We start from the raw sequence: 25,085 nt of genomic DNA, 5'->3' as shown, positions 1-25,085 counted from the left end.
TGGCCTGCAGTCTAATCCATCAATAATGAATGTGGAAGAGGAACTCTCAGCAATGTCCCTATTTAAGTACGTCCACATCAGCATTGTCCTCTATAACTCTCACCATTCTGCTGTTCCATTACTGACAAGTAGTGATTTAGATGTCAAAAGCCATAAGCTGGTAACCTGACATCTAACATCAGCTGCCAGTGTTAGTACTGATTATAAAGAATAGGGGATCTGAGGAAAATTATTGGTATGAACAAAAGCAGTGACTGAAAATATGATAAATATCTGTAAACATAGAAAGCCAAGGGATGAAAATTCAGCTTTCAAGTAAATATTTTCTCATATCTAATAAAACCAGCAAAGCTAAAAACATGTTGCTAGACAATGAATATAGACGGTTGGCTCATCACTTAGCTGGAACAGCATTCTGATTATTTTTCTAATCATAACAATTCCATTTGATATGAAAAAGTGTATTTCTAGTCTTTGAGACGCATTTATAGTTTTTCATGACAGCAGCTACTTAAATTTTTGCTCTTTCAGGCAGAAGAAATCCATGAAAAACTAAAGTTAACTCTTTAAGAAAGTATCAGCCCCTTAATATTTCATAATTACATGAAAAAACTCTAGTGGCCTTTCCTTTCTTTTTGCTTTATCCATCTTAGAAGGGATTATGGATTCAGCCCTTCAGCAAGGTAGAAACATTAGTACTCCTCCTTGCAGCTGTTAATATTCTGGGCTAGCATATAGCTTGAAGAAAATCCAGTACCATAAAATAAATTACTGAACAGCTAAAGTCATAATTTTTGCCATTCTCTAACTCAAAACTGTAGATTTATTTTTCACTTCAAAATTTTACATAATGCCTCATGACAAGACTTCTGTGCAATGAAGATTGTGTATTACTTTTAATTTTTATGGCCATGTTAAAACTTCCTGTAAGAAGGCTCATAATATAAACTTCTACTACTTGTCCTTTCTAGATGGAACCTGCTCTGTGTATTTTAAGGTTAATGTGGTGAAGAGCGGGAAGTTTCTTGTTATTACACATCTATATTTCTGCAGTCTGTTGTCAAAAATGCCTTCATTTTGAACTGAGTCGCAGCATGTTCATGAATTGCAAACCACTGCAAGAAACACGTGATCATTTGAGCTGAAGTGGCAGTTTTCACAGCACTGGAGTTGTTACAGCATCTAATTTTAGAGCTCCAGTGAAACTGCCTGGCTTACCCGGAGGGGACACTATTTCAGTGCATTAATGAGGTTATACACAAAGAGAGTTTATTACGGTAAGAGATAGTTGTTCATTAGATCAGTAATGTGATTACAGAATGTGCTGTAAAGGAAGCACCAGTGGGAACTATAGGGAAGATGATTTTGCAAACATTAAACGGAATGTAAAAGCAAAATTTCATTATTAAATCTGCTAACTTTACTATGCCCTTTTTATTAGTAAATATGTACATTTTTAAATGAAAAAATAAAATATATTTTGGCTTAGGGCAAAATTGTTGTCCTTCTACCCAAGGGAAAATATTTTTTAAAACAATGTATTTTCAGTTCATTTTAATCTAGCCAATTTTTAAAGAAACTAAATCCCCATTCTGAAATTCTGTGCTTGTGACAATATATTCTTACTTCCTCTGGTGCCTTTTTGTTTGGGTTTTTTTTTTTGTGATTTTGTTTGGGGTTTGGTTTTTAGGGTAGCTCTGTAGAAAAGAATTCTTCAAATATGACTCACAGATAAAGTTGCAAATACAGTAACAGCAATACATTATAGGACATAAATGTATGTCTTTTCATTCTGACCACAGAAGCATCTGTATTCCTAAGAAATGTGAACTAAAATCCTACAGTCCACAGGGTTATCACTCTTCTGCAGTCATTTTCATCATTCATCAGCAAATACCTTCACGTGCTCTGAAACCGAAGTCAGGGCACAGCCTCAGAGCCAGCGCAACGTAGAGACCAAAAGGACCTAGAAGAGATCATCTCATTCATCCATGTGCACTGAGGCTTCATATTCGTCCTCTTCATGACTGCACATGATTAACTGGTCTTTCAACAGTGATATACAGAGCACAGAAATCAACTGCAAATGTCACTAGTAATACTATAATGAAGGAGCCTACCACCAGAAGGCAAGAAAACTTCTCTCTCGGCAGTCTGGCAGGCTGCAGAAAAGACTGGAAGATCTACACCTAGGATCTAAATCTAGGATCTAAAGAGAAATGAAACTCCTTTTCATAGTACTGGCAAGATTTCTGTAAATTTCTGAAAAGCTTCTGAAAATCCACACTGAAGTGACTTCAAAAGTAAGTAAAAAAAAAAAAAATTTCTTTTTTAGTATAATGGTATGTCAAAAAGTAGAAGGTATTTTAAATCTTCCATAATTGCTGCAAGTTCCAGTATAATAATCAAATTACATTTATGTTCAAGTGGAGAAACATTACACAAAAAAGCTAAATGTAATTAACTTCTAAACACAAAGCTGCCAAGCAGAAGACTAAATGCTCAATTTGCTTTCCTCTTATTGATCAATTAAGGGCAGACTGATCATGGGATTAAACATTCAATTCTCCATATTTGCAGTGTTTTCTGCATGACAGAATTTGTAATTATTTCTTCTTTCACATTTTAAAAAACTCTGAAGTTTCATTTACATGCAGTCTATGTTTCCCACACTTGTTTTGCTATGCCCTAAGTGGTAGACTAAATCACAATTCTAGAAGGGAAAAATTTATTCTAAGGTTTTTATATTTTCAAGTTTAACACACATTGACTTTTGAGGGATTATTAAGACAGATAAACATGTAGAACTTGAGAAAAATAAATAAATAGACAAATTAATGGGGCATGGAACAATCATCTACTTGAGGGGTAGACATATCAATGAGGGAAAGCAATTATTCAAAGTAACATAAGAAACTACAACTATGGTAAAATAGGTAGAAATAGCAAACCATATATATATAAAATATAATTTTAAGCCAATATCTTAAAGTGATGGTGAGTTCAGGATTTAAGACCTCCATTATCTCCAAAAAAGTAAAGTTTACAAATAACGGAATGCCTTAAAACAGTAAGAAAGGGTTATGTAGCCGCACAGCTCAACGAACTCAGAGAACTACTGCTGGCAGCTCTGCAGAACTTACGCTTAGGTGAGCCTGAGTCTTTTTGAGGGGTAGGGAGCATACACATCTTAAGAGACCCATTAAACTTCACAAAGAATCTAGTCATATTTAAAGAGACTGGGGCATAAAAGATTTAAAACGAGTAGATCCTAAATGTTGAAATTATTCTGTTGTTTGAACTCTTCCAGCCTAAAAATAGGAAATGTTTAATACAGCAATGGGTAAGGATATAACATTTAACAAACCCAGTGGAAGTAAATTTCATATATCCAACCGAGCAAATGTATATAAAGAACAACACATACACATTACAAGAGAAAAATCCCCACCCTTGCAAAATCTTTAACAAAATTCAAAACCAAAACCAAGCAAAAAAAAAGCAGCAGCACTAACAGTCTTCATTCTTTACTCGTATGTTAAAATCAGCAGATTTTAAATAAGCATTTTAAACATACCAGAATCTGCAGAAATACAGAACAAAGCAAAAACTAGTGGTAATTTGCAGCCATGCTTCTGAAATACAAGGGCAAGTCAAAATCTAATTAGTACATGCTAACTATACAATTATCCTATCCTTTCATTAAAAACTTATAAAGACTTCCAGGTGGTATAGGCTGAGAAAAGCTTGGCCTCTAATTTTCTGTTCTTTAGAGAGTTAATGGAATCTAAATTTATGACTACTTCCCATTTAAGGGAATATTTGCATCTCTTTATGTCTTACTATTTATCATGTACACACATTTAAAAAAATAATAGAAAATAAATTAAAAGACTTTATAAAGATGAAAGATTATATAGTTGAAATTCAGTCACTTGTCATTCAGTGAACATTTCCAAAAAACCTTCGCTAATAGCTGGTTAAAATAAATACATCAAAAGATTATTTAGCCACAATCATAATGCCAAAAATTAATAAAAGAGGAATCAGACTCTTCCCCAATATAGATGATGACTGACAGTGCTAAAGAGAGCAAAAGGGCCACAATGTTCATATCACAATACATCTGGAAGCTTATATTTAAATGAAACACAAAAAAACAATTGGGTCTGGAAGAGAACACAGAAAATCTGAAATGCCTTTAAGTGAAATAACCTGGAAAAGATAGTGTGATATGCCACAGGGAAATTTTCACATAACATTTAAATGGCTTTATGTTAAATAAAAGGCTGAGGCTGCCTCTAAAAACCCCATCCAGCTCAAGAAGCATTCCTCTGCTACAACCTACTACACGCAGAGCCAATACAAATCTCTCGTGCAGTGTGATAAAGGCTGAGCTGATGGGATGCATCAGGGCCACAACACAGCCCTCTGTGGAGATTTCAGCGCAGCGCTGTGACACCTAGTAAACCCTGAAAAAGACTGACTTTAAACAGACAGACTTCAAAGATGTTTACAGATCACCAGGGACCATTCCCACTCATGAATCCCTCAGGATCATTTTAAAATAACACTAAACACCTGAGAAAAACTCAGAAGGCTCAAACCCAAGAAAATAATATTAAAAAGGAATCTCTCATTGCAAACTAATTTTATGTTTACTGACTTTTCTAATGGTAGCAGTGCTTATTTCAAATTTTTAACACCATCCTTTCCCTATGCAGTGATCAGTAGTTCATTCCAAAGGGCTGAAATTTGGCTATAAGTATGTATTCAAACTGAGAATCTGCAGCCTGCCCCTCGTGCCACTTCTATGGTTGGAACAGACTTACTCTGATGTCACCAGTAACCTGCAAGTCACTGTGACCTGTAATTTCTTTAAAAACTGTTAAAGTCCTTCCTTTGTACTAGGTGGGAGTTTATAAACAATGAAAAACTAGCAAACAGAACAGAGCTCTAAGACATTGCATTCAGCTGACTAATTCCAACTTCAGCAACAGTCCAAACAGCTTACAAACAAGCCAATTCTCACCAGTTGAATAAGCAGGCTAATTAGGTCCATCAGGGGTTTATTGATGAGCAGAAGGTCTTCAGCAGCCTGTGTGTCCCCTCTTGTGCCAGATTTCTGTGCCTTAATATGATGAGAAAAAAAAAAAGCAATCTTGGGTGCCTGTTTTCTTATAAGAAACAAATTAGGTCCGTTAGGTGGTCAAAGTTTGAATGGAAGTTTGAAGGAGACTTAAGACACTTTTCTAGTTAAGTATTCCTGGGCTCCCAATGAGCAGTTACGCTCCCTCTGTAACAATAACCACAAAGCAAAGGCGACTCATGCAGTCATACCCACTCTGCACACGCTGGATATACTGACCTACACGACATTTCTTCAGCAAAATGCTCTACACTCTGTAAGGAAAACATCTTTCTAAAGCCATAAACGTTTTACATATTTGTATCCTCTTTCAACATTTTAACATTAAAGTTCAACTATATTTTTTTCCTTTATCAGGAACGATTTAAAATGCAACTCAAAACAAGAAAATCAAGATGACTGAAAAGTTAGGATTCTCAGCAATCATGTCCAGTTTTGCCTTTTTGATTCACACTGTATCCTGAAAGATGCATAACACAGTAATTTCAATTGGTTTTGAAATAGAAATAATAAAATCTTCAAGCGACCAAAGTCTGTGATAAGATCTGCTACTACTTGCAGTTCTGACCATTGTCACCGCCCCTCATCGAAACACACTGCCATCCTAGGCAGTGCTGTTTATGATCCATCCCTGTGCCAGGACACCAGGAAAGCTCTGCTTGCAAGATTTTTCATTTAACTTCATTGTCTTGCACCAGCTTTGGACTATGACCCTCCGTGGGTCCAAGCTGCTAGAGGAAAATGTAAACACTTTGTCTAAAGAACACATTTAAAAATAATTTTGTGTTGTGTTTCATTTAAAGCTCAATCCTAAAACTATCATCCAAGTGTAACACCTGAGGATTTTCATTTGATTAAGTGAACACAGAAGCTGAACTCCACTGTTGATACTGATTAGTTGAAAGGATAATGCCTTTCTTCTGGAAAGATTTTTGAAATAAAAGAGATTTGAAAAGCTGTTTCTCCAGGTAATAAGACACATTTGTATGTCCCTCACTGAGATTCACCACAATGACCTGGAACGCTGAAGTCCAAGAAGAGCAAAAAGACATAGTTCTGGTTAGTGCTTGGATGAGCAGACAGGCATCCTCCATCAGGGATGTTTGACTACTTTCTCTAACTTTTATATATGTAATGGTTTCGGAAAATGAATGAACAGTATCACTAAAGGAATTATACTTTATATATGTATATAAAGAATACACGCTACCCTGTGCTTAAACCTACATTAAATCACTAAATAGAGTTCACGTCTCAAATCAAGATTGCCAATTACTTTCAACTACTGTGGATCACCTGTAGAACATGACATGATGAAACTGCTCCAAAACACACATGCAAATTAATCTGAACCTTTGCACCATTTCCATTAAAACACAAGTACTTGGACGACAGAGAGCAAACCCTTGAATGAAGCTGGATAGTTATCAGCAACATTCAGCATAAAGTACTGAAATGCAAAGGGAAAGTGGTGTCATGTTTTGCTTATGCAGTTGGATAAGGTTATCACCTTATATATAAAAAGTTAAATATAAAGGATTCAAGTGGAGCTAGTACCATCTGTAAAAGTCAATTTAAGCCTCAAAAATGAGAAAACTTGATCCTCTTCTTCTAGTTCTATTTTAGAAGGTATCTTATTCAGAAGATCCCTATAAAAACAGTCCAAGAATATTTGTTATCACTATAGTGATGCATTTAGTGAGACAGGGCAGTGGAATATCATGTATATGCACGCTAAATAGTAGTTACCATCTAATGGTCATCATTCAATAGGGCATGTGACCTGAGGCAGCTGTAGAATCCACAGGGACCCCCAGATGAGCATGGTCAAGACAAGTATGCCAAGGCAAGTAACATCACTGTAAAATTAGTTTTACAGGTGTACAGGACAAAGCTATCTTAAAAAATCAGTTTTCCAGCTGCCTTTTGTTACCCATTAGCCTTCCAGAGCAAAGATGATTACTGTGACTAGCGTTGGACAAAACTGGAGCTGGAGTTTCATTGCATCAATCAACTGATGCATTCAAGCAAAGCCAGAACAGAATTTGGCTTTGAATGTATTTAATTTTGTATCTAAATAAAAATCACCAGTTTCACCAACATTACTAATCTACGTGCAAGATCCCCTTTCCTCATGTGTCCTCCAGTATAACTGGCCTTACTACTGCTGCATGGAGCATTAAGTACAGAATATATCTCTCTGTGGTTACATGAGGTGATGCCAATAATATGACAATCAACAATTAGCCTACAAAATTTGACTTACAAAGTGATTCTTAGATGAGAGGCCCATTACAGAGCCTATTAAGAAAAGACTCAAAAAAGACACAGTATTGTACCATCAGATCTAAATTAAGTTTCTTCCAAAATTTTTTTAAAAAACCCAAAATCCTCTCAATTAATTATCCAGTTGATAACATAACTGATCATGTAAATTTGTGTAGGGAAAAAAAAAAGTGCTTAATTTCAAACACCTACTTCATACATTAAACGTCCTTAAAACAAACAAACAAAAAACTCCAAACCAAAGCAAAAAAGCAACCAACCCACAGAGAAGGACCTTTTCATAATAAAGCAGCCATGTCCTGAAAGACAATACAACCTGCTGCAATCTTCTGAATCTCTGTCCTCTAGGTATGCTAGACCTAATAGGCTTCCCTGTACTTCAGCAGATAATCCCAAGACCATCAAAAATCTAACATGAAGAGTATGTGGTGTTGTTTGCAGCCTAAATACAGATGTTACTTCCACTTGACTAGCTTAGAAATTTGGCAGATCATTTAAAAACAAAGCAAATATTGCTAGTTTAACATCAAGTTTTAAAAAAGATGAATGCTTCTTCTTGTTTTGTTTTTAAGAGAACTATGTTCAATTTTTTTAATAATATCTTTTTTTACTCCATTTTTGAGAAGGAAGATGTCCCTCGATGGGAGCTATGATTTGCAGTGGTTCAAACAAACTGGGAAGACAAACCAAGCAGCGTAAGAGAGGAAATACTTCTATCAGTGCATATATAAAGATTACATATGCCCTTCAAGTACAGTAATCACAAGTGATTTATAATAAAAATATGTTTTTTACGGAGTAATCTTTTTCTTTTAAAATTAATGGAAGAAAAATGTTTCAAACTATCACTGAGCAAACATTGAATTAAGCTACTTCTAGAGTACAGAAACAAAACAGTCAACTAGGATCTGTGTTTCCAGCACAAAGTGAGGCTAGTATAGATATTCTAGCCAGGAACTACACGAAACAGTGAGATGAAGTTGAAAAAGATGTGCTTTTTTCTTTCCACCACACTAACAATGCAATAAAATCAAAACAGTGTTGATTTTGTTATTAGGATAACATGAAGTCATCTAAAAATTGTTTAAGATGGTGATGCACCCAGGAAATAAATTCCATACCTGTAAAGTCTGGCGCACAACATTTGCTGTATACATCAGCATGCAGTGCAAAATGTCAAGCAAGGACAGAAGCAGTGCATTTGCTGTCTTGGTGCTGCTTTTATCATCTGTCTCCAAGTACAGAGTCCCAGTTTCTATTAGGAGATTACAGATATGATGAGCCAGTCCTACACAGAAAGTGAGACACAAAAAAAGAAATTGACTATCAGGTAAAGAACAATGTGGAAGGTAGCCTAGTTAAAAATAATAGATTAGAATAAAAACAAATTTCACATACATTATGAATATTTATTAAGTTTCCTCTTTTTCACCATTATGATAATTACCTCCTCTCCTATTCTGTTTGGAGAAGCTCACAGAGTTAAATTGATACAATCAAATTGCTAACTGCATGAAAAATTATGTAACATTCATTAAATAAAGACACACTTTTCTGTCGCATGCTGGTACGCACATCTCCTTCACAACACTCCTGATCACAAGAATTAAGCCATTTCTCCAGGCTGTTTCAAAATGACACATCAAGGTCAAAGCCTAAAGTTTCTTTCTTAACTGGCCCTTCAATTACAACCTTCCCTATATGCTTTAATTGTAGAATTGAAAGTGTTATGCTTAACATATTCAGAAGAGCATTATAAATTAAATACTGAATACTAATCTTAAAATGTTATTAAGTTTTGTTTGACTAATGGCAGTAAAAAGTTTCCTGAAAATACCTTGTTGTTAAGAACCTTTCAAGCTCCTTTGGAATCTACCAACATCAGCTCCTGTAGCTTGCTTAACCCGCAAATCAATTGACATATCAGAAAAAAATTTAACCCATTTTAGGGCAACATCAATTCAATTCAGAATCTTTCTTACTTTCAAAGTGACTGAGTTTATTATATTTGATCTTAATGTTTTTCTTTCAGAGTTTCATAAGGAATTAAAGATACTTTGTTTCTCATCAAGAACATATTTATTTTTTTAAACCATCTTCTTTTAAACTGGCAATTAGCCATACTGTGACTTGGGTGCACATATGTAGTAACACTGCAGTACATTAGTATATTAGCTTCTAGACCCTATGAGTGTCAAAGATGACTGAAGCATTTCACTAGTTTCACCGAAGTAAAAAGCTTGCTTTTAGAAGTTCTTTTAAAAAGCTATTGTGTATATTTCTACAAACATCAGTACAAGATTAAAGCGAGACACTGCAGAACACAATACATAATTACACCATTCAGCTTTTGAGAGTAGTCAACTCCGTGGACTGTTGAAACATTTTGGCTTTCAAAGATGCCCCATCAGTTAACTAAACTTAAGAATAAGGGTCCCCTATTCACGACCCTTAATACTTTCCTCAAGAAATTAAATACAAAACCATCCATTTTGAATACAGTTATGGGTCAGGGTCATTATGACTTGCAATCATCTTATATCTCTGTGTTTTTATGGCTACTAGCATTATTCTTTCACAACAGTTTAATTGATGGACTACAGCTCAGGCTAAGCTTTGAATTTCCTGGAGTTTTGTCTGCATAAACCAAACTCAAAATTATATCAATCTAATCTCGCACACTTAATTTCCTTCTCCTTTTTTTAAAGTACCATTTCTGCTGCAGCTCTGAACACTTCATACAAAAATGAGATAGCATGCAGAGACACATTTAAGTGATGTCACCAATACCCAACAAGAAATAAAAAACCCAGACATGATTGTATGCCTACCCAATACAAAACTTGTGGCTATTCTATGCCTTTTTTCACCAGGCTAAATTAGAATAAACCTAAGAAAACAATCCAGTAGGAGCTGGCCCCTATCAAAGTGATGCCTGCAAAACTGCCTACAGGATTATGTCCCAAGTACACTCTGTGTCCCCCGTATATGACCACAAAACCCACAGCCACATCAAAATGAATGAGTCACCCTAGTATTTCTAGATGGCTTACATACAACCCTTAAGACAGTGACTTGGAGATGAAGGCCTCTTCCAAATGAAGGCATTGTATGGGTCATCATCAATAATTTTTTAAGGCAGCAGTCCTTTCTGCATGTATAGCACGAAGTAAGGAATGGCTAGTACTGAACAAAACAACAGGATCCATGACTGATCCGCAATCCTTTCCCCAACTTTGAAAAGAACAACTTGTTTATTCCCTTGACGTACCAGCCTGAGTCTCACAAACTGCCTCATTTCTGCCTTTTGGTGGACTGGGAGGTGAACCGAACACTCAACTTTCTCCCCAGCCATTGAGACATGAATAATATAATCACCTAGTTTTTATTCTCTTGAAGTATTTCCATCCTAAGAGTATGCATATTAGCAACCCTGCCTCCAAACACCTGAAATACATCAGAGCATTCACATTTACTTAGTGAATTAAAACATCAGCATCAGTGGATTTTGCATAGGTAGGTACATGCTCACATAAAGTTCTAAGTAGAGAGATATGCTCGTTCGATTTGGAAATCTTGGGGGGAAAAACCCCAAACTTTACCTGGACTTACAATACCTTTGGAACACATCAAAACTTTATAATAAAGACATCTAAGGTACACTAGTGCAAAATGTTCCTTCACGCACTGCATGATTCATACAGAAACTTGATGAACACTTGGTTCCACAGATAAAAAAATAAACCAGACAGACCTCTTGGCCAAGTAAATAAAGTTCCAGACACACTCTTTAAAATACTTCATTGTATCACAACAAAATAAAAATCGGAGGCCACAATTGTAGGCATGTAAATATACTCCCTGCTTACACCACAAGACAAAATACACATTCTTTGTCCTCAGAAGAGAAAGTTCAGAAGCTAGTATAATTTACGGTGACCATGACAAAATTCAATAGACGTTTAACAGCCTTGGCCACTGGCACCGTGACCAGTATACTCAGAAGGTAGCTATAAAAATTGACCAGTATGTCTCAGCATTCCAAAAACTGAATCCCAAAACAGACAGCCTGAAAAAAGAGGATGCAATTCTAAAAAAAACAGGAAATTGTATTAATAATTCAGTAAATCATAATACAAAAATTGCATTTGGATCTCTAAATTTCAGATACATTGAAGATTTTCTCCCAAATCTTACAACCACCTCAAGAACCACATTCATCTTACTTTCCAAGACAGCCTAAACCAATATTTATCTTTTAAAACTTCAGATAGGGTACTTCTGAGTCACACTTAACAGACATAAATTTCTTATGCAGCAATTCTCAACTCTTCATTGGAAAGTAAAACAGACCCTGATTCAAAATGTACACCCCATGCGCTCCGGAACTTTGAAAGCGGTGGTCCGGAATCTAAATTCTGTTTCATAGAGAAGGCTAAACCCATTTAAATTGAGGAAGATTGTTCTTCTGAGAAAACTACATATTTTTAAGTATTCTGGTACTTTTGGGTATATTGGTAATAGTAGACTTTCTCAAGAGGAAAGTGTTAGTGGCAGTTTACATGGGTTGAAGTAATGCATCATAATTTCTTTCAGCTAGGCATTTCTTATTAAGATAATTAAGTAAAAACTTATTTAATTTACTACAGATTTTTTGTTACTCTAGTGATTTGCACATTTCAGCAGTTAAAACATATCACATCATATAGCTATTGTTACAGTTTAAATTTATTACAATACTTCACAGTGCACTAGTCATGCCTTATATTTATTTGTAAAAGGAGGATCTTCACAATATCAAGCCTCAGTACAGTTCTCTGGTATTCAAATTTTGCCGAAAAATAAGGCAAAACTTGGGTTTTGTATTCGATTTATTGTGTTTAGAAATTAGTGTAACTGGAATTAAACAAATAACTTGTTCTAACTGCAGTTCAAGATTCATAATATGTATCAAAAGAACTGCATCCAAAATTCCTAGCCAAGTTTTACAGCATTTGACAAACACAGTGTTCACAGCAGAGTATGTCTCCTGCCTAGAGACCCCTGCAATGAACTGAACACATCGCTAATAGCATTTTATGAATGTGGATGTGAAGTGATGACTATGCTTGTGTTTTACAAATCTTTTCAAAAGATAAAAGGAGTCTTTTCGCCCATGATACAGCTAAACGGACAGAATGTGCCGTGATACCTTCTGGAATGAAAGCAGAGGGGAGATATTTTATTCTCACCTATTAGCAAGATGGATAAAGGAAAAGAAATCTTCACTTCCAAATCATATGAAACATCAAAGGACAGCCTAGGAAGCAATCTTCTAGGCAATCCTTTCATGCCTACCAGCAATTAGAGCATTCAACAAACCTGTCTGCTTCCAGCCGAAGCAAATGTTAGAGCAGGTGCACTTCCTCCGAACAATGCCACGGTGCAGCCAAGCAGCCAGCAGCAAAACCTGCAGCCTGGCAAAAAGGTTTCTCTTTGTTCCTTTTGACACGTTGCGCTCTGGAGAGCTGTTTTTCCCATTTGTATCATACCTACACAACTGACTCCCTAGGGATATTACCAAATATATATTCACTAGACTTTTCTTCCTCCTTTTACTTACAGAGTAGACCTGCTCAGGTTTTGTTTTCGGTTTGTTGTTGGGTTTTTTAAAATCACTCAATAACAAATAGGGAACTAGAAATGATATCACCACGCTAACTAGAAAATGTATTTCATTTTCTTTTTAATGTTACTCATAAAACGCAATAGTATTGCTAAGGAGAAACACAGGACTCTAGTCTGATAGATTCTTTCACACAGGAATTAGCCCCTCAGTACCTGCGCACTTAAGATAATACATCATGTCATAAAAATTCTTCATAAAACCTGGTTTAACTACATAAACCTGAGATTTAATTTGCATTCTTTGCATCTCAGCCCTAACACTCAAGGTTTCCTGGGTTTCCTGTTTTGAACAACTGAGAACAGGCAACATAAAGCAAATGGTATCTTTAGGGTAATGGCATTTTTAAAAGAGACTTGTTGCTTTTATTGTTATTTTTGTTCATTATTTGTTACTGTTTATGTTTTAGGAACTATTTGTGTTAGTACTATAATACTGTGGGAAGAATAAACTAGGACAGAAAATCAGATCACCACTGATTTCAAGATTTGGTGAGTTATGAATGTCAGATCAAGTGGAAAGAAAACGATAGGTCTGATGAACGCATCCATTGCATGACCGCTGCCCTGAAAATTATTTTCTATTCTGATCTTAAAAATGAATAGCATCTAAAGAAGAAAATTTTGTACATATTGGATAGTCTATTCCTAGTACCAGGACAGTGACTACACATTTCGTGATTGAATAAATAATCACTAGGTTTAAGGAACAAAAATCTCATTTGAACTTGTCACACTGCAGTAGTCAAGGCTCTCCAGAGCTTCCCTTTGTGGGAAGAGTCTGTGGCTCCACTTTTCCTACACAGACGGCAGGCAGGGAGTGCACCAATGATGCCCGAGCCAGCAGCCCTGCCCTTACGTGCAGGAAAATGGATGTGGTGGGAATACAACAAGCAGGGAAGAAAAGCCAGTTATCACCCTTCGCTACAACTAGGTTGGAAGTAGAGTGGGAATTACTACTCTGTTATCTTGAGCGTGGATGCCCGAGAGAACTACAGACCTGACATTCTTCTCAGTGGAAAGATTTTTCTGCTTTGAGTCAGACAAAGCGCAGCACAGCTCTGCTTCGCTTTCTCTGGACTGGCAATGTTCAGCAGTTATTGTTGGAAGGCAGCTTATAGGTGGCATCTTTCCTTGTGAAGAAAGAAGGCAGAACTGATGACTCCCCAGGGAACCACGTCAAATTCTACTCAGCCTAAGAGAATCCTGCCAACCCAGAAATTTACTTTCTTCTGAAGTTTAATCTACGGAACAAACATGTAGGTGATTAAGACCAACAGGTGTACAGAACAGCCAGCTAAGAGATAGAAAACCAAGCGGATTCTCTCATTAAAAAAAAAAAGTATCTGAGTGTAATAAAAGATAGTAAAAATGCAACCCGAACAATTGAGAAATAATAAAATCACATACTGTTGAATATGCTTGACTGGTCAATACAAAAATTGTAAAATATAACAAATTATAACAACTCGGCTAGACTGTGGTTGTTCTGTATAAAAAGAGGAGTATTTCTGAAAGTATCTGATCCCTTGGGAGTTCCTGATTTGCTGCTGCTTTTGGAAATGAAAAAAGAACAAAAAAAAAAGTTTCCCATCTTAGAATCTCGTTAAGGTTTCTGTGACAACATTTGAACTGAATTCAAGATTTTGTGTCAGATTGGCTCAACTATACTATAATTAATGCAGAAAAGATATTCAAGCCAAAACCAAGTTCACAGCACATGTGGGTACATAGCATTAAAGTTTTGAAGGCAGAGGATTTTATTCTAGACAAGATTTACAGACATGGTCCTCATTCCTAGGAGTATAACTCATCGAACATGAACACAAACTTGTTCAACAGGGATGGAATAAAGGATCGGAAGGTAACTTTCTCTGGAAAATAATTATAAAAACATCCAGATGCTTTCTAGTTCTATCAGAAAAAAATATCCAAAAGCTATAGGAGCAAATACTACATAACTATGGACTGTAATGATGTTCAGGGGATCTATTCACAGTGTTGATGAGACATTAATAGTGTCTCATGTCAGCAGTCAGGTTTGATTTGTTTGGGTACCATGCTGTTGGCACCACAGTCTCTAGAGATTCTACCTGGTTCTTAGGTTAAGTAGCTGAGAATAATCACTTACTACAAAAAGGTAAGTGAAAAACTTGTTAACAAAAGGTAGGATCCACTGAAGACCTACACACAAACTTTAAACGCTCATATCAAGCGGCTTATGAGACTGGACATAAAAGAAACATTAAAAATTATTTATTCAAATTAAAATTTTGTTCTTCAGAGATGAAGTTTAGTACCCAGCATAGTCATAAGAATTGCTGCTGGTTCTGTCACTAATGTGTATGTTATATACATCACAAATAGGCTGCTTTTTTGTTAATGAGGGAGCATAAGGCCCTTGATGCACATGAAATAGAATGCATCATCCCAAGAGGTAACTGACAATACACAAAGTACAATGCTAAGGCTGTGACAGACGTGCATTTGTAGACAGCTTTGTTGATGGCAAACACTGGTTCTTCCCAGGTGTTTGCTGGTGATCAGTTGTTGGAGGCTGTTACTCCTACAACTGCATGTGTGCATGCGTGAGCCAGAGATGATGAGAGTACTGCCTGGCCTCCCCTGACAAGCCGTGCTAGGCTGCTTCACACTGTTTGCATGGGCAGCCTGCACGAGCCCATCTGACTTGGCTTGAAGCAGGCTCACACACTCCAATGACCCTTCTAGCTGGAAGACCTGGGGAGGGAGGAAGGTGGATGTGATACAATGACTTCACAGGGTATGCGTGTCAAATATTTCTGTCCCCAATTGTGCATATATTAAACACCTAACTTGCATTCTTTTCATACGGATTTCACCATTTTTGTTGATACAGTCTCTCAATACAGCAATTCTGTAGTACTCGCAAGCACAACCTTCCATCACAAACAAACAAAAAATATAAATAAATCAAGACTGTAATAATACAAAATCACATTGTATGGACTGACTATTATTGCTGCTATTAAGCAAACTCTGTAGCAGCTTTCCAGTTAGATATTTTTCCTCATATGTTAGAGATACATTAGAGCTTGTAGTCCATTTTATAAAGCACAGTAATTCTACAGGACCCTGTACTTCAAGTCAGATCCTGATACATCCTACTTCATTCCTTAAAAGGCATCAACTAAAACAAAATCTATTGGCTTTGTTAGACAGGTGTTAAATAATGCTTAGGGAGATTTTCCAAACAGCAGGTTTTAATTATCTGCATGAGGAACAAGAACATCTAACAGGACACCTTACTCTTTCAGAAGCAACAGTCTTTCAAACCTCCTTTAAAACTAGCCTGAGATATTAATGGTTGTTGCTTCACAGCCACATGGAAGAACCTCTGCCTTCACGTTGCGAATTAATATATAGCATATGCTTCTTAGAAAAACAAAGGCTTCATAAAGTCCTCAAATTAATGGCAGAAATTAGACAAAACGTTCTTCAGTAGATTAAAATCTGTTATTTTGTTAGATTAGGAATTCTTTGCATTCAGCAAGACTCAGAGTCAGCAAAGATTCAAAGACTTTTGACTTACTGCTCAGAAAGATCAAGCCAGCAACAACTACCATGTGATAAAATACAGGGGGAATTTATATCTAGGGCTTAATTTAGAACTAGAAATTCTTCTAAAGAGATTGCTATTTTAATAATAGACTTCCTGTCACACAAGATTAAATCCTGTTTATCTACTTCAAATATCTTAATGTGCTTCTGCTTTGGCATCAACTTTCCCTTCTACCAAAATCCTTGAGAGACCACATTCAAACTTTGAGAGCTGCCTTTTGAACAAAACCTGTACAAACCAGATATGAACAGCCTCAGAATGCAGATACAGCCCTGAACTGTTGTCACAAATTGACAGCATTCAACAGCTTTGAACAACTTTACCAGCACTAATTGCTCTAGTTAGGCCTTCAAGAGTCCCTGGACTGACAGTGATCAGGACCAATGAACCTTGGCTTCAGAAAATTCTCTGAAGTTTTCAGTTTCAAACTGCAGAAATAAAATACAGTTGACTACTGTTCCCACATATAGTCAGCAAAGAATAAGGGTAAAAAGTCTACACATTTCCCTACTGAAGTCATGCTCTGTAACAAAAGATGCTGAATATTTTTTCCTACCCCACTTGGTCTATTTACATCAGTCTTCCATAGGATGAAAACTTACAGGGCACAATTGCTTGGATTTTTGGAAGTGATGCTTGGATGCTTGGAAGTGACAGCCTTCTACAATTGTTACAACTAGACCAAAGAACAAAAGCAATGGCTAGGGTATCCGCTCAGTGCAGTTTGCTGCTGGTTATTACAAAAACCCTGAATCTCAGCCAGTTTCCTGCGTTACATCCTGCGTTATTCATTAGTTAAGTTTACAACAGAAATAAAACCTGACAACTAGTAATTGCAACTGTCCAAGGTGGCCTTGATATATTTACACTTACGTGATCAAAGGGCTTAAACAAAGGTCAGGGTGCTACACAATAGTAAATCTGGTTTTGCGGCTATGATCAGATTAAATTCTGTAGCCTTAAACCTACTCTGCTAGGTTAACCATTTTCCAAATACATGTTAAGATAACTTTGACCAGCAGACTCTCTAATTTGCTATCATCTAGCTGTACCAATAATGCCACATCTGATTAAATCTCTAAAATTTAACCACAGACTTTTCACCTCAGCTGTTATTATCCTTCCTAAGCGGCTCAGGCATATGTCTGGTTTTGTTTGCATGAATGCTTGTTCTACTTTAACCTATGCACGATTTTCAACCTTATCACTGGGGTCTTTGAGCTGGAACCCATCACACTGTGATCACACTGTCACCTCAGGCTTGACCAGAAGTGCCTTACCTAATACTTATCACTAGTACAACCTAGACCAACAGAGCCTTCATTTTCTGCCAGCACAGCTACTTGATCCCAACTATCTTGGCTTCAAAAGACTGCACTGAGTTAAGTCAGCTGGTACTACAGCTCAGCTTACTTGATCAAGAGGTAGCCCTGGCTCTGAAAGAACTGCAAGCCTGCATGTGTTTGAATACTGTGTTCCATACCCTGTCTCCCTTATCTGAACAGGACCCACACAACAGGAGCATGGGTTTACTGATACTGGGTTGTAGGCAGCTCGTACGTTTTCTATGCAGGTATACAGCCTGTGTATATGGTGGGTCAGAGTCTTGGGGAAACTTCTGTGTAAGCAGTGGAAGGAGATCACATGGAACACTTTGGTCTACTATGCTATCTTGGCACAAGCCATCCAGTTTTGAAATAAAACCAGTGAATAGTCCCCCACAACAAGCTGAACTGGATCTTGCCGCTTTAACTGAAAATCTGGATTCTGCTTTGTTCGAGGGCAACTAATTTCTTCAGTGGTGAAAAAGAAGATGAGAACATTGATATAACTACAGCGAGAGAGACGGCAACCGCAGAACAGAAAAGAGGGCTTTAGAGAGCCAGGACTTTTTCTTAAGGGAGTGCCCTGTGAAGATGTGCCACAGAACAGCAAAAGAAACTTAGTATGCAAGTTCTGGTTTAGTACCCATACTGGTACCGTAGAGTTAAATTTCTTCCTAGTAGCTTGTATGGGGCAATGCTTTGTATTTGTGCTGAGAACAGTGTGGATAGCACACTGATGTTTTAATTACAGCTCAGCAGTGCTTACATAGCATCAAGGGCTTTTCTACTCCCCACACTACCCAGCCAGTGAGCAGGTTGGAGGCGCACAAGAAGCTGGGAGGGGACAGAGCTGGGACAGCTGACCCCAGCTGACTAAAGGGGTATCCCATACCATGTAACACCATGTTCAGCCATAAAACTGGAGGGGAAGCTGGTAGGGGGACTGCTGCTCCCAGACTGGCTAGGCATTTGTTGGTTGACGGCGTGCAACTGTTTTCATTTACACTTGACCTTTTTGGGTTTTATTTTTCTCTCTCTTTGTGTTTTTGGGTTTTACCAAACCGCTGCTCTTTTCCTTACAATGTCTTTTTATTCTTACCACTTTTTAATTATTGAACTGACCCATTTCTTTCTCACTTCTATACCCTTCCAATTCTCCCCCCACCCTAGTGGGATGCTGGGGAGTAAGCAAGCAGCTGTGTCGTGCTGAGCTGTCAGCCAGGGTTACACTATGACAGTATCTTTTTCTCTACCGTGCTGGCTCTGCTGGGGCTGGGCAGAGATACCTGTTAGGCATTAATGTGCTATGGGGTCCGAGTAACTTAAATGCTCCAATGTAGGGAGCCTCCACCATTCTGTCCCAGTGTGTGCTTCATGTGTCACTTATGTGCCTTGGGCACTGCCACTATGCACCTACATTTCTCCTCCAGCTTGCTTATGCCCAGACCACTGATTCTAGAAAGCAAGTTCAGGCAAAGACATTAAGTTCAATCTTTTTATATGACAAGATAAACAATGGGGGTAAGGGGAATGAGGGAGCCTGCAATGAAGGGCTCATGTTCCTTTGTTCTTCCTCCATGTTATCTCAAGTGAAGAGACAAACATCAAGGATGATAAAATTTAACAGCAGCTTGAAACAATGAAGTAATATCCCCAGCATTTTCTAAGATAATACTCTCTGCAATAGATTCAACACAGGTCACTGCTTCCATCTCGGATTCAGGATTGCAACAGATACCCTACAGAATGGTGGCATCAGGGTATATTTGATAGGGCTTCCCTCTGTTCACATGAAGAAACACTTTTTCTGGTTCAGAGAGAAAGCTAGTGTGTTAAATGGTTTTAGGGATGCCCAATGTGTTTCAGTACAGGAGTGCACACTTTTCCCAATGGAACCAACATGCAGTTGCTATCTGTAAATAGCTAAGATCTGCTCAAAATTTTGGCTCCACTCTATTTGAACTAGGCTCAGCCTTTGCCTTTGTTCAACATTTTTAGAAAGGGAGAACTGACTAGGCTTAATGAAGATTGTGCTTTAAGGGAGCGGGGCTTTGGAAGCAGGCTACAAAAAGTTAAGTCTGGTCCTAGCAAATTTGAATCTACACCAAGTAAAGGCACTTCCGATGGGAAGACTGAAGGAATTAAGATCTGCAAAACTGGACTGTCAATAAATTATGCAAGAACTGGTGAGCAGCTGCAGCCAGCAGACACCAGAAATGAGAGATGTATATAATTAAGTTTTCAAGAGAAGCAATTTTATGGCAAGTAGAGGTCAAGCATTTTGTACAACCTGGCCTGTCAGAATACTGCATTGAACTGGGATAGCGAGTTACAATTCTGCCTGGGAGACTGGGCCCCACAGGCAGCACAAACACTGGCCAGCTTGATGGAACTGAATTAGAAGGTTATTGCCAAGCGTTGCCAGTTACTGCCTTCTGGACGCGTCACTGTAGCTGGTTATAAGCGTGACTGCATGCACACCTTTCTTGAACAGAGGTTTTCTTGCAGGGGGCCAGGCAGAGCCCCCAGCCAGTTCTTGCACCCAGTCCAGACCGAGAACCTCTGTATCCAGGCTGATCCCATAATGCACAGGCTCAGTCTGTGTGACTGCCTGACCCACAGCCAAGGCAGGCAAACACCTTGTAAGCACTGCTGTTCTTCCCGTATCTTCTGTCAACCCCCTAAACCTGCCTTGATAATCTGTTCCTTCAGGTACTGTATCTGCCTTTTCCTTATCTTACTTATGACTCTTCTTCCCAGTATAGACAAAATGCTGCCTTTAAATTCATCTTCATGTGTTGCTGTTTGAACCACATGCTCTGTGAACTCAACAACACTCAATGTAATTCCTGAAACAAATGCATTGTAAGTAACAGTTTGAGCGTGTTGTAAGAAAAAATGGCATAAACCCACACTTCATGTCACTCTGGGTTAGACGGTGGGATCAAAATAGAAAATAGGATGTCTGTGTTTATTCAGCAAAAATGTGCATTGGAAAGACTGCTGAGCCATCACGAATAATTCTACTATTTTTTCAATCTTTATATAATCCATACAGTAGCAGTTGTTTTAGTTCATATTTCATGGCTGTATCATTGACTAAAAAGCTTTATGTCACAATCTGGACGTGTTAGGTAGGAAACATGACCTTTCAAAAATGTGAATAAATCCATTAACAACATTCTACCGGATTTTTGCCAAGTTTCACAGGAATAGGGATGAGAGGTTTTTGAGTAAGCAACCGGCAATATGATAAACAAAGAAAGAATGGCCCTCAGGAGAGGCAAGACAAGTTGAAACTAAAAGGATGCAGGTGAACAAGAAGTTTCCACCCTTTTTATTCCCGTATTTTTTCAAAAGGTGGGTGGTAATGTGAAGGAAAAAAAACTTCCCATTTTTTTTAAATCTTCTAAAATACAGAAAAAAAAGAAAAGAGCTTTAGACTTCATAAAGATACCCTATTTCCTCCTCATTCATCTTAAAAATTCAAAGGGAAGCATGTATCTTTTTCCTCAACCACAAAGAAGGAACAGTTAGCTGATGCAATATCTTCTAACAATGTGGAGACATCTACGGAAACCTTTAAAGCTTATTTATGAAACAAAAAACCCCAACGTTTTTCAAGTTAGGATCTCTTTAAATGAAAAGTTATACTGATTTGCTTAAAGCTCAGATCCGAAATCGACCACATGGGCTTGAGCACATCTTTACTGACACGCTTGTCTTCATAAACCCTTCTTACATAAATATAATCTCGGTCTGATTATAAAAAACCTTAAGCTAAAATAAGACAAAATAACATTTTTTTAAATGGGTGGACAGACAAGTTTACACCACATCTGTGAAATGTATTTTCAATAAAATCAAACAGTATCATCAAGTCAACATCTACATTTTCGTTAGGGCAGCTTAAATAACCACTGTCCCTCAGCTGAAGCTTTCAACCGCATATCTATCAGGTTCCCCCAACAGTTGACTTGCAAAACTGACTATGTGCAAGTACATTGCTATAAAATGTAAATACTGTTACAAATATACACATAATTAGTTACCATATCAAATCTACAAGGCATTGACCAAATGCTGTAGAGGAAATACCTACCAGTTAAGGAGTGGTAACTTGCCTTAATTACTTGAACACCACCACAAACACCCACCTGAATATGTACTGCCTTAAGAAAATACATGTGTAGACATAGATCTACACTTTAGACTTCAAAAGAAATTTACCTTTGGAAATAAATTCTTAAATATGAAATGCACATAAAATAAACTTACTGTGTTCAGAAAAACTAAACTGTATTACAAAATCAGATCCTGAATAGCAAAATAAAACATTACATTATGAAGACTAAATGTGAATGTTGTATTTTAGGTAAAATTTGAAAAAATAAAAAGTATGTAGGTGGAAAAACATACACATCACAGGAAAGTCTCAATATAGACCAGTGCTTCATATTTCTGTAGAATCAGGTCTTTCAAAAGGCTTTAAAAATGTAAAGAACTGCAGTTTCTCCATTATGACATAATACCCTTTCTGTTTTACAGAGCAAATTATTTTGAAGTTTAATTGTTCACAAACAGTTTAAACAGATTTTGTGAGATTAAAACATTTGTTCAGTCCACAATATTCATGAAAATGACTTAGAAGAGGAAAATATCTGGCTGCCTGGGAGCTATGACAACTATTGAAAATATCTAAAACAAACAAAACCCCCAAACCATTCTTTAAATCAGTAAAAAACCTCAGACTTCATTTATCTATCCACAACATAGATCCAGTCCTGCCAAAACCATTGCTTATTTTTAGCCATTGACAAAATGAACCTTTTTCAGTAGGATCATGTAAGTACATCTGAAGATGACCATTATCCCTACAACAGAGTAATGATTGACGTAGTATAATGTTGTGTAGCATACTTTGTACCTTTGCAACTTTACACTTGCCTCAAATTGGCAGTGCTACATTGCTTTCATACTGAGACTGTTCTAACAGCTAGAATAGAAAATACATGATAGCGCTACAACCTACGGCACAGTAACGGTATTCAAACAGGGTCTCTTTTCAAATACATAGTTAAATTTTTAATTTAATCCCTTAATATCACCTTGTAGCTTCTAATTATATCTGACAGGCAGCACAGGGACATAATTATAATTAGATTTTAATTTATTATCAGTAACAAGTTTGTGTCATCAATACTTAACTTGTAGCTATTATGATAGCTATACTTTTATCTAGTTACTCATTTTCTCTCAGACTGATCAAATCCGCTAGTGCTAATATATATGATTTAAGTTGCACTTCATGGGAGTACTAGCATAATGTCTAATGATAATGTTTAAATTAGACTGCAGGAAAAGCACCACCTAGAGTGAATGCAAAGACAACAATCTCCAGAGGGGAGGAAAAAAATACCATTTTATGGCTAAGTGGGTGAGAAGGAGACTGTCTTTGATGACTTTTTCTTTTTTCACAATCCTGAGTTTGTCACCAGGAAACCCTCAGGTAGCCACATTCTCAGATGGAAAATTGACGCCTTACATTTTAACAAAAAATTAATTTTTCAAATGAGTTTTATACTACCATACTTTATCAATCAGAGTAATCAGTCAAGACCTTAAGTTTCATATTTCTCTAGGAACTGGATAGGCATAAAAAATGTCTATTATGGTTGGCACATTAGAAATATAAATACAGTCTAAGTATTGAAATTGCTTATATTTATTGAAATAACTTCCCATCATTAAACTAAGCTGATCAGTTATATCATCAGATTTCTGCATAGGGCCTCTCAGACCTGAGTATCACTGAATGAAAAGATCTTGAACATTTTTTGTTATTTCTCCTTTCCCTTCCGTCAATTAGGTGTTAAAATGAGATATCTTAGGTAGTTTAAGCAGGCAGCTATGCTGCAAGATTATCTGCTCGGCTGACCACAGGGACAGGATCAGGAAGCCCACGCCAGCCCCAGAACAGGTCAGTCCCCTTTTACAGTACAGCACTAGCGAGACAACTAGTAACAACCTGTTGAGCCTTTATTAACTTACTTTATCCTCTGAAGTCTCAGCAAGCATGCTGCGACATTTTGTGCTTTATGGGTACGGCTCTCGACATGGGCTGGGTTCTTACTGGAATGGCATAACTGTTTCTCACAGCAATTACTTTTCTAGTTTCATCCTTTTCAGATGGCTGCACTGATGAATATCACAGGATGACACAAGTTATTTTTTCCTCAAAGAATTCACTACCACCATGCTATTTTGACATGATTCCCATTACCTTCTATGGTATCAGGCTTCTAAGTTTACCCATGTGATGACATACAGTTCCACCTGAGCACCTGGCATTTTGGGTCAGAAAAACATGTCTTAATACTATTAAAAAACATTCTCAACTTTGTAATACCATAGAAGACTTCTTCAGGCTCAACCACCACCGATTTCTCATAGAGCCTGTAACTCAAATGAACATTGTGACACACAACTACTACTTTTAGATGTTAACAGAGACATCTCCGCTCATGAGCTGAGCTACTACAGTGCTGGCAGGGAGCTGTGAAAGGCTCATGTCCTGCGCAGCTGTAAGGTGCACACCTCCTAACCGAGGAACTTCACCTGTAACATCCAAATGATAAGATGCAACATCTGCAACTACTCTGAGAGAATGATACAAATCTGTCTGCGTTTATTTTCTGTATTTTAAGATAATTTCTTACTTCACATTTATTTAAATGAGAGCAAGTTGTTTCTAAGCATTGATTAAATATGGAAAAATTTGGTTTAGGTTCTCACTCATATTGATTTCCCTTATATCCCTTAATATCCCTGCCAATCTTTCCATCCAGAATCACAATATGCTGCATATGAACTAAGCTTTATAATTGCTTAGGGTGATGTTTAACAAGCAGGTATAAAGTACTGCTATGAATAGCAACACATTTTCTATCTTCAGTCACTGAAGAAATATCCCTATACTGTATCGTGTAAAAGTTTAGCAGAAAACTCCTCCTAGGAATAAACAGGGACTACTAAGGAAGGAGCAAATGGCTTCAGAACC

The 25,085-nt window shown here is 37.2% G+C and overlaps 1 protein-coding gene across 3 annotated transcripts in view; it reads right to left on the bottom strand.

Annotated features, from left to right (window-relative positions):
• Nucleotides 1–25,085, bottom strand: part of ULK4 (unc-51 like kinase 4) — a 249,791-nt gene that overhangs the window by 59,934 nt on the left and 164,772 nt on the right. For all 3 annotated transcript variants that reach the window (XM_055803861.1, XM_055803863.1, XM_055803862.1), the window contains exons 33-34: nucleotides 8,557–8,723; nucleotides 5,033–5,131 (exon numbers count right to left, since the gene is read on the bottom strand). In XM_055803861.1, the coding sequence (XP_055659836.1) occupies nucleotides 5,033–5,131; nucleotides 8,557–8,723 (266 nt within the window). The remainder of the gene's footprint in view (nucleotides 1–5,032; nucleotides 5,132–8,556; nucleotides 8,724–25,085) is intronic.

This window comes from Falco peregrinus, chromosome 5 (assembly GCF_023634155.1).
Source record: "Falco peregrinus isolate bFalPer1 chromosome 5, bFalPer1.pri, whole genome shotgun sequence".
In the NCBI taxonomy this organism is placed as follows: Eukaryota; Metazoa; Chordata; class Aves; order Falconiformes; family Falconidae; genus Falco; species Falco peregrinus.
Note: the sequence above shows the minus strand (reverse complement) of the source record. Positions and strands in the feature narration are given on the sequence as shown.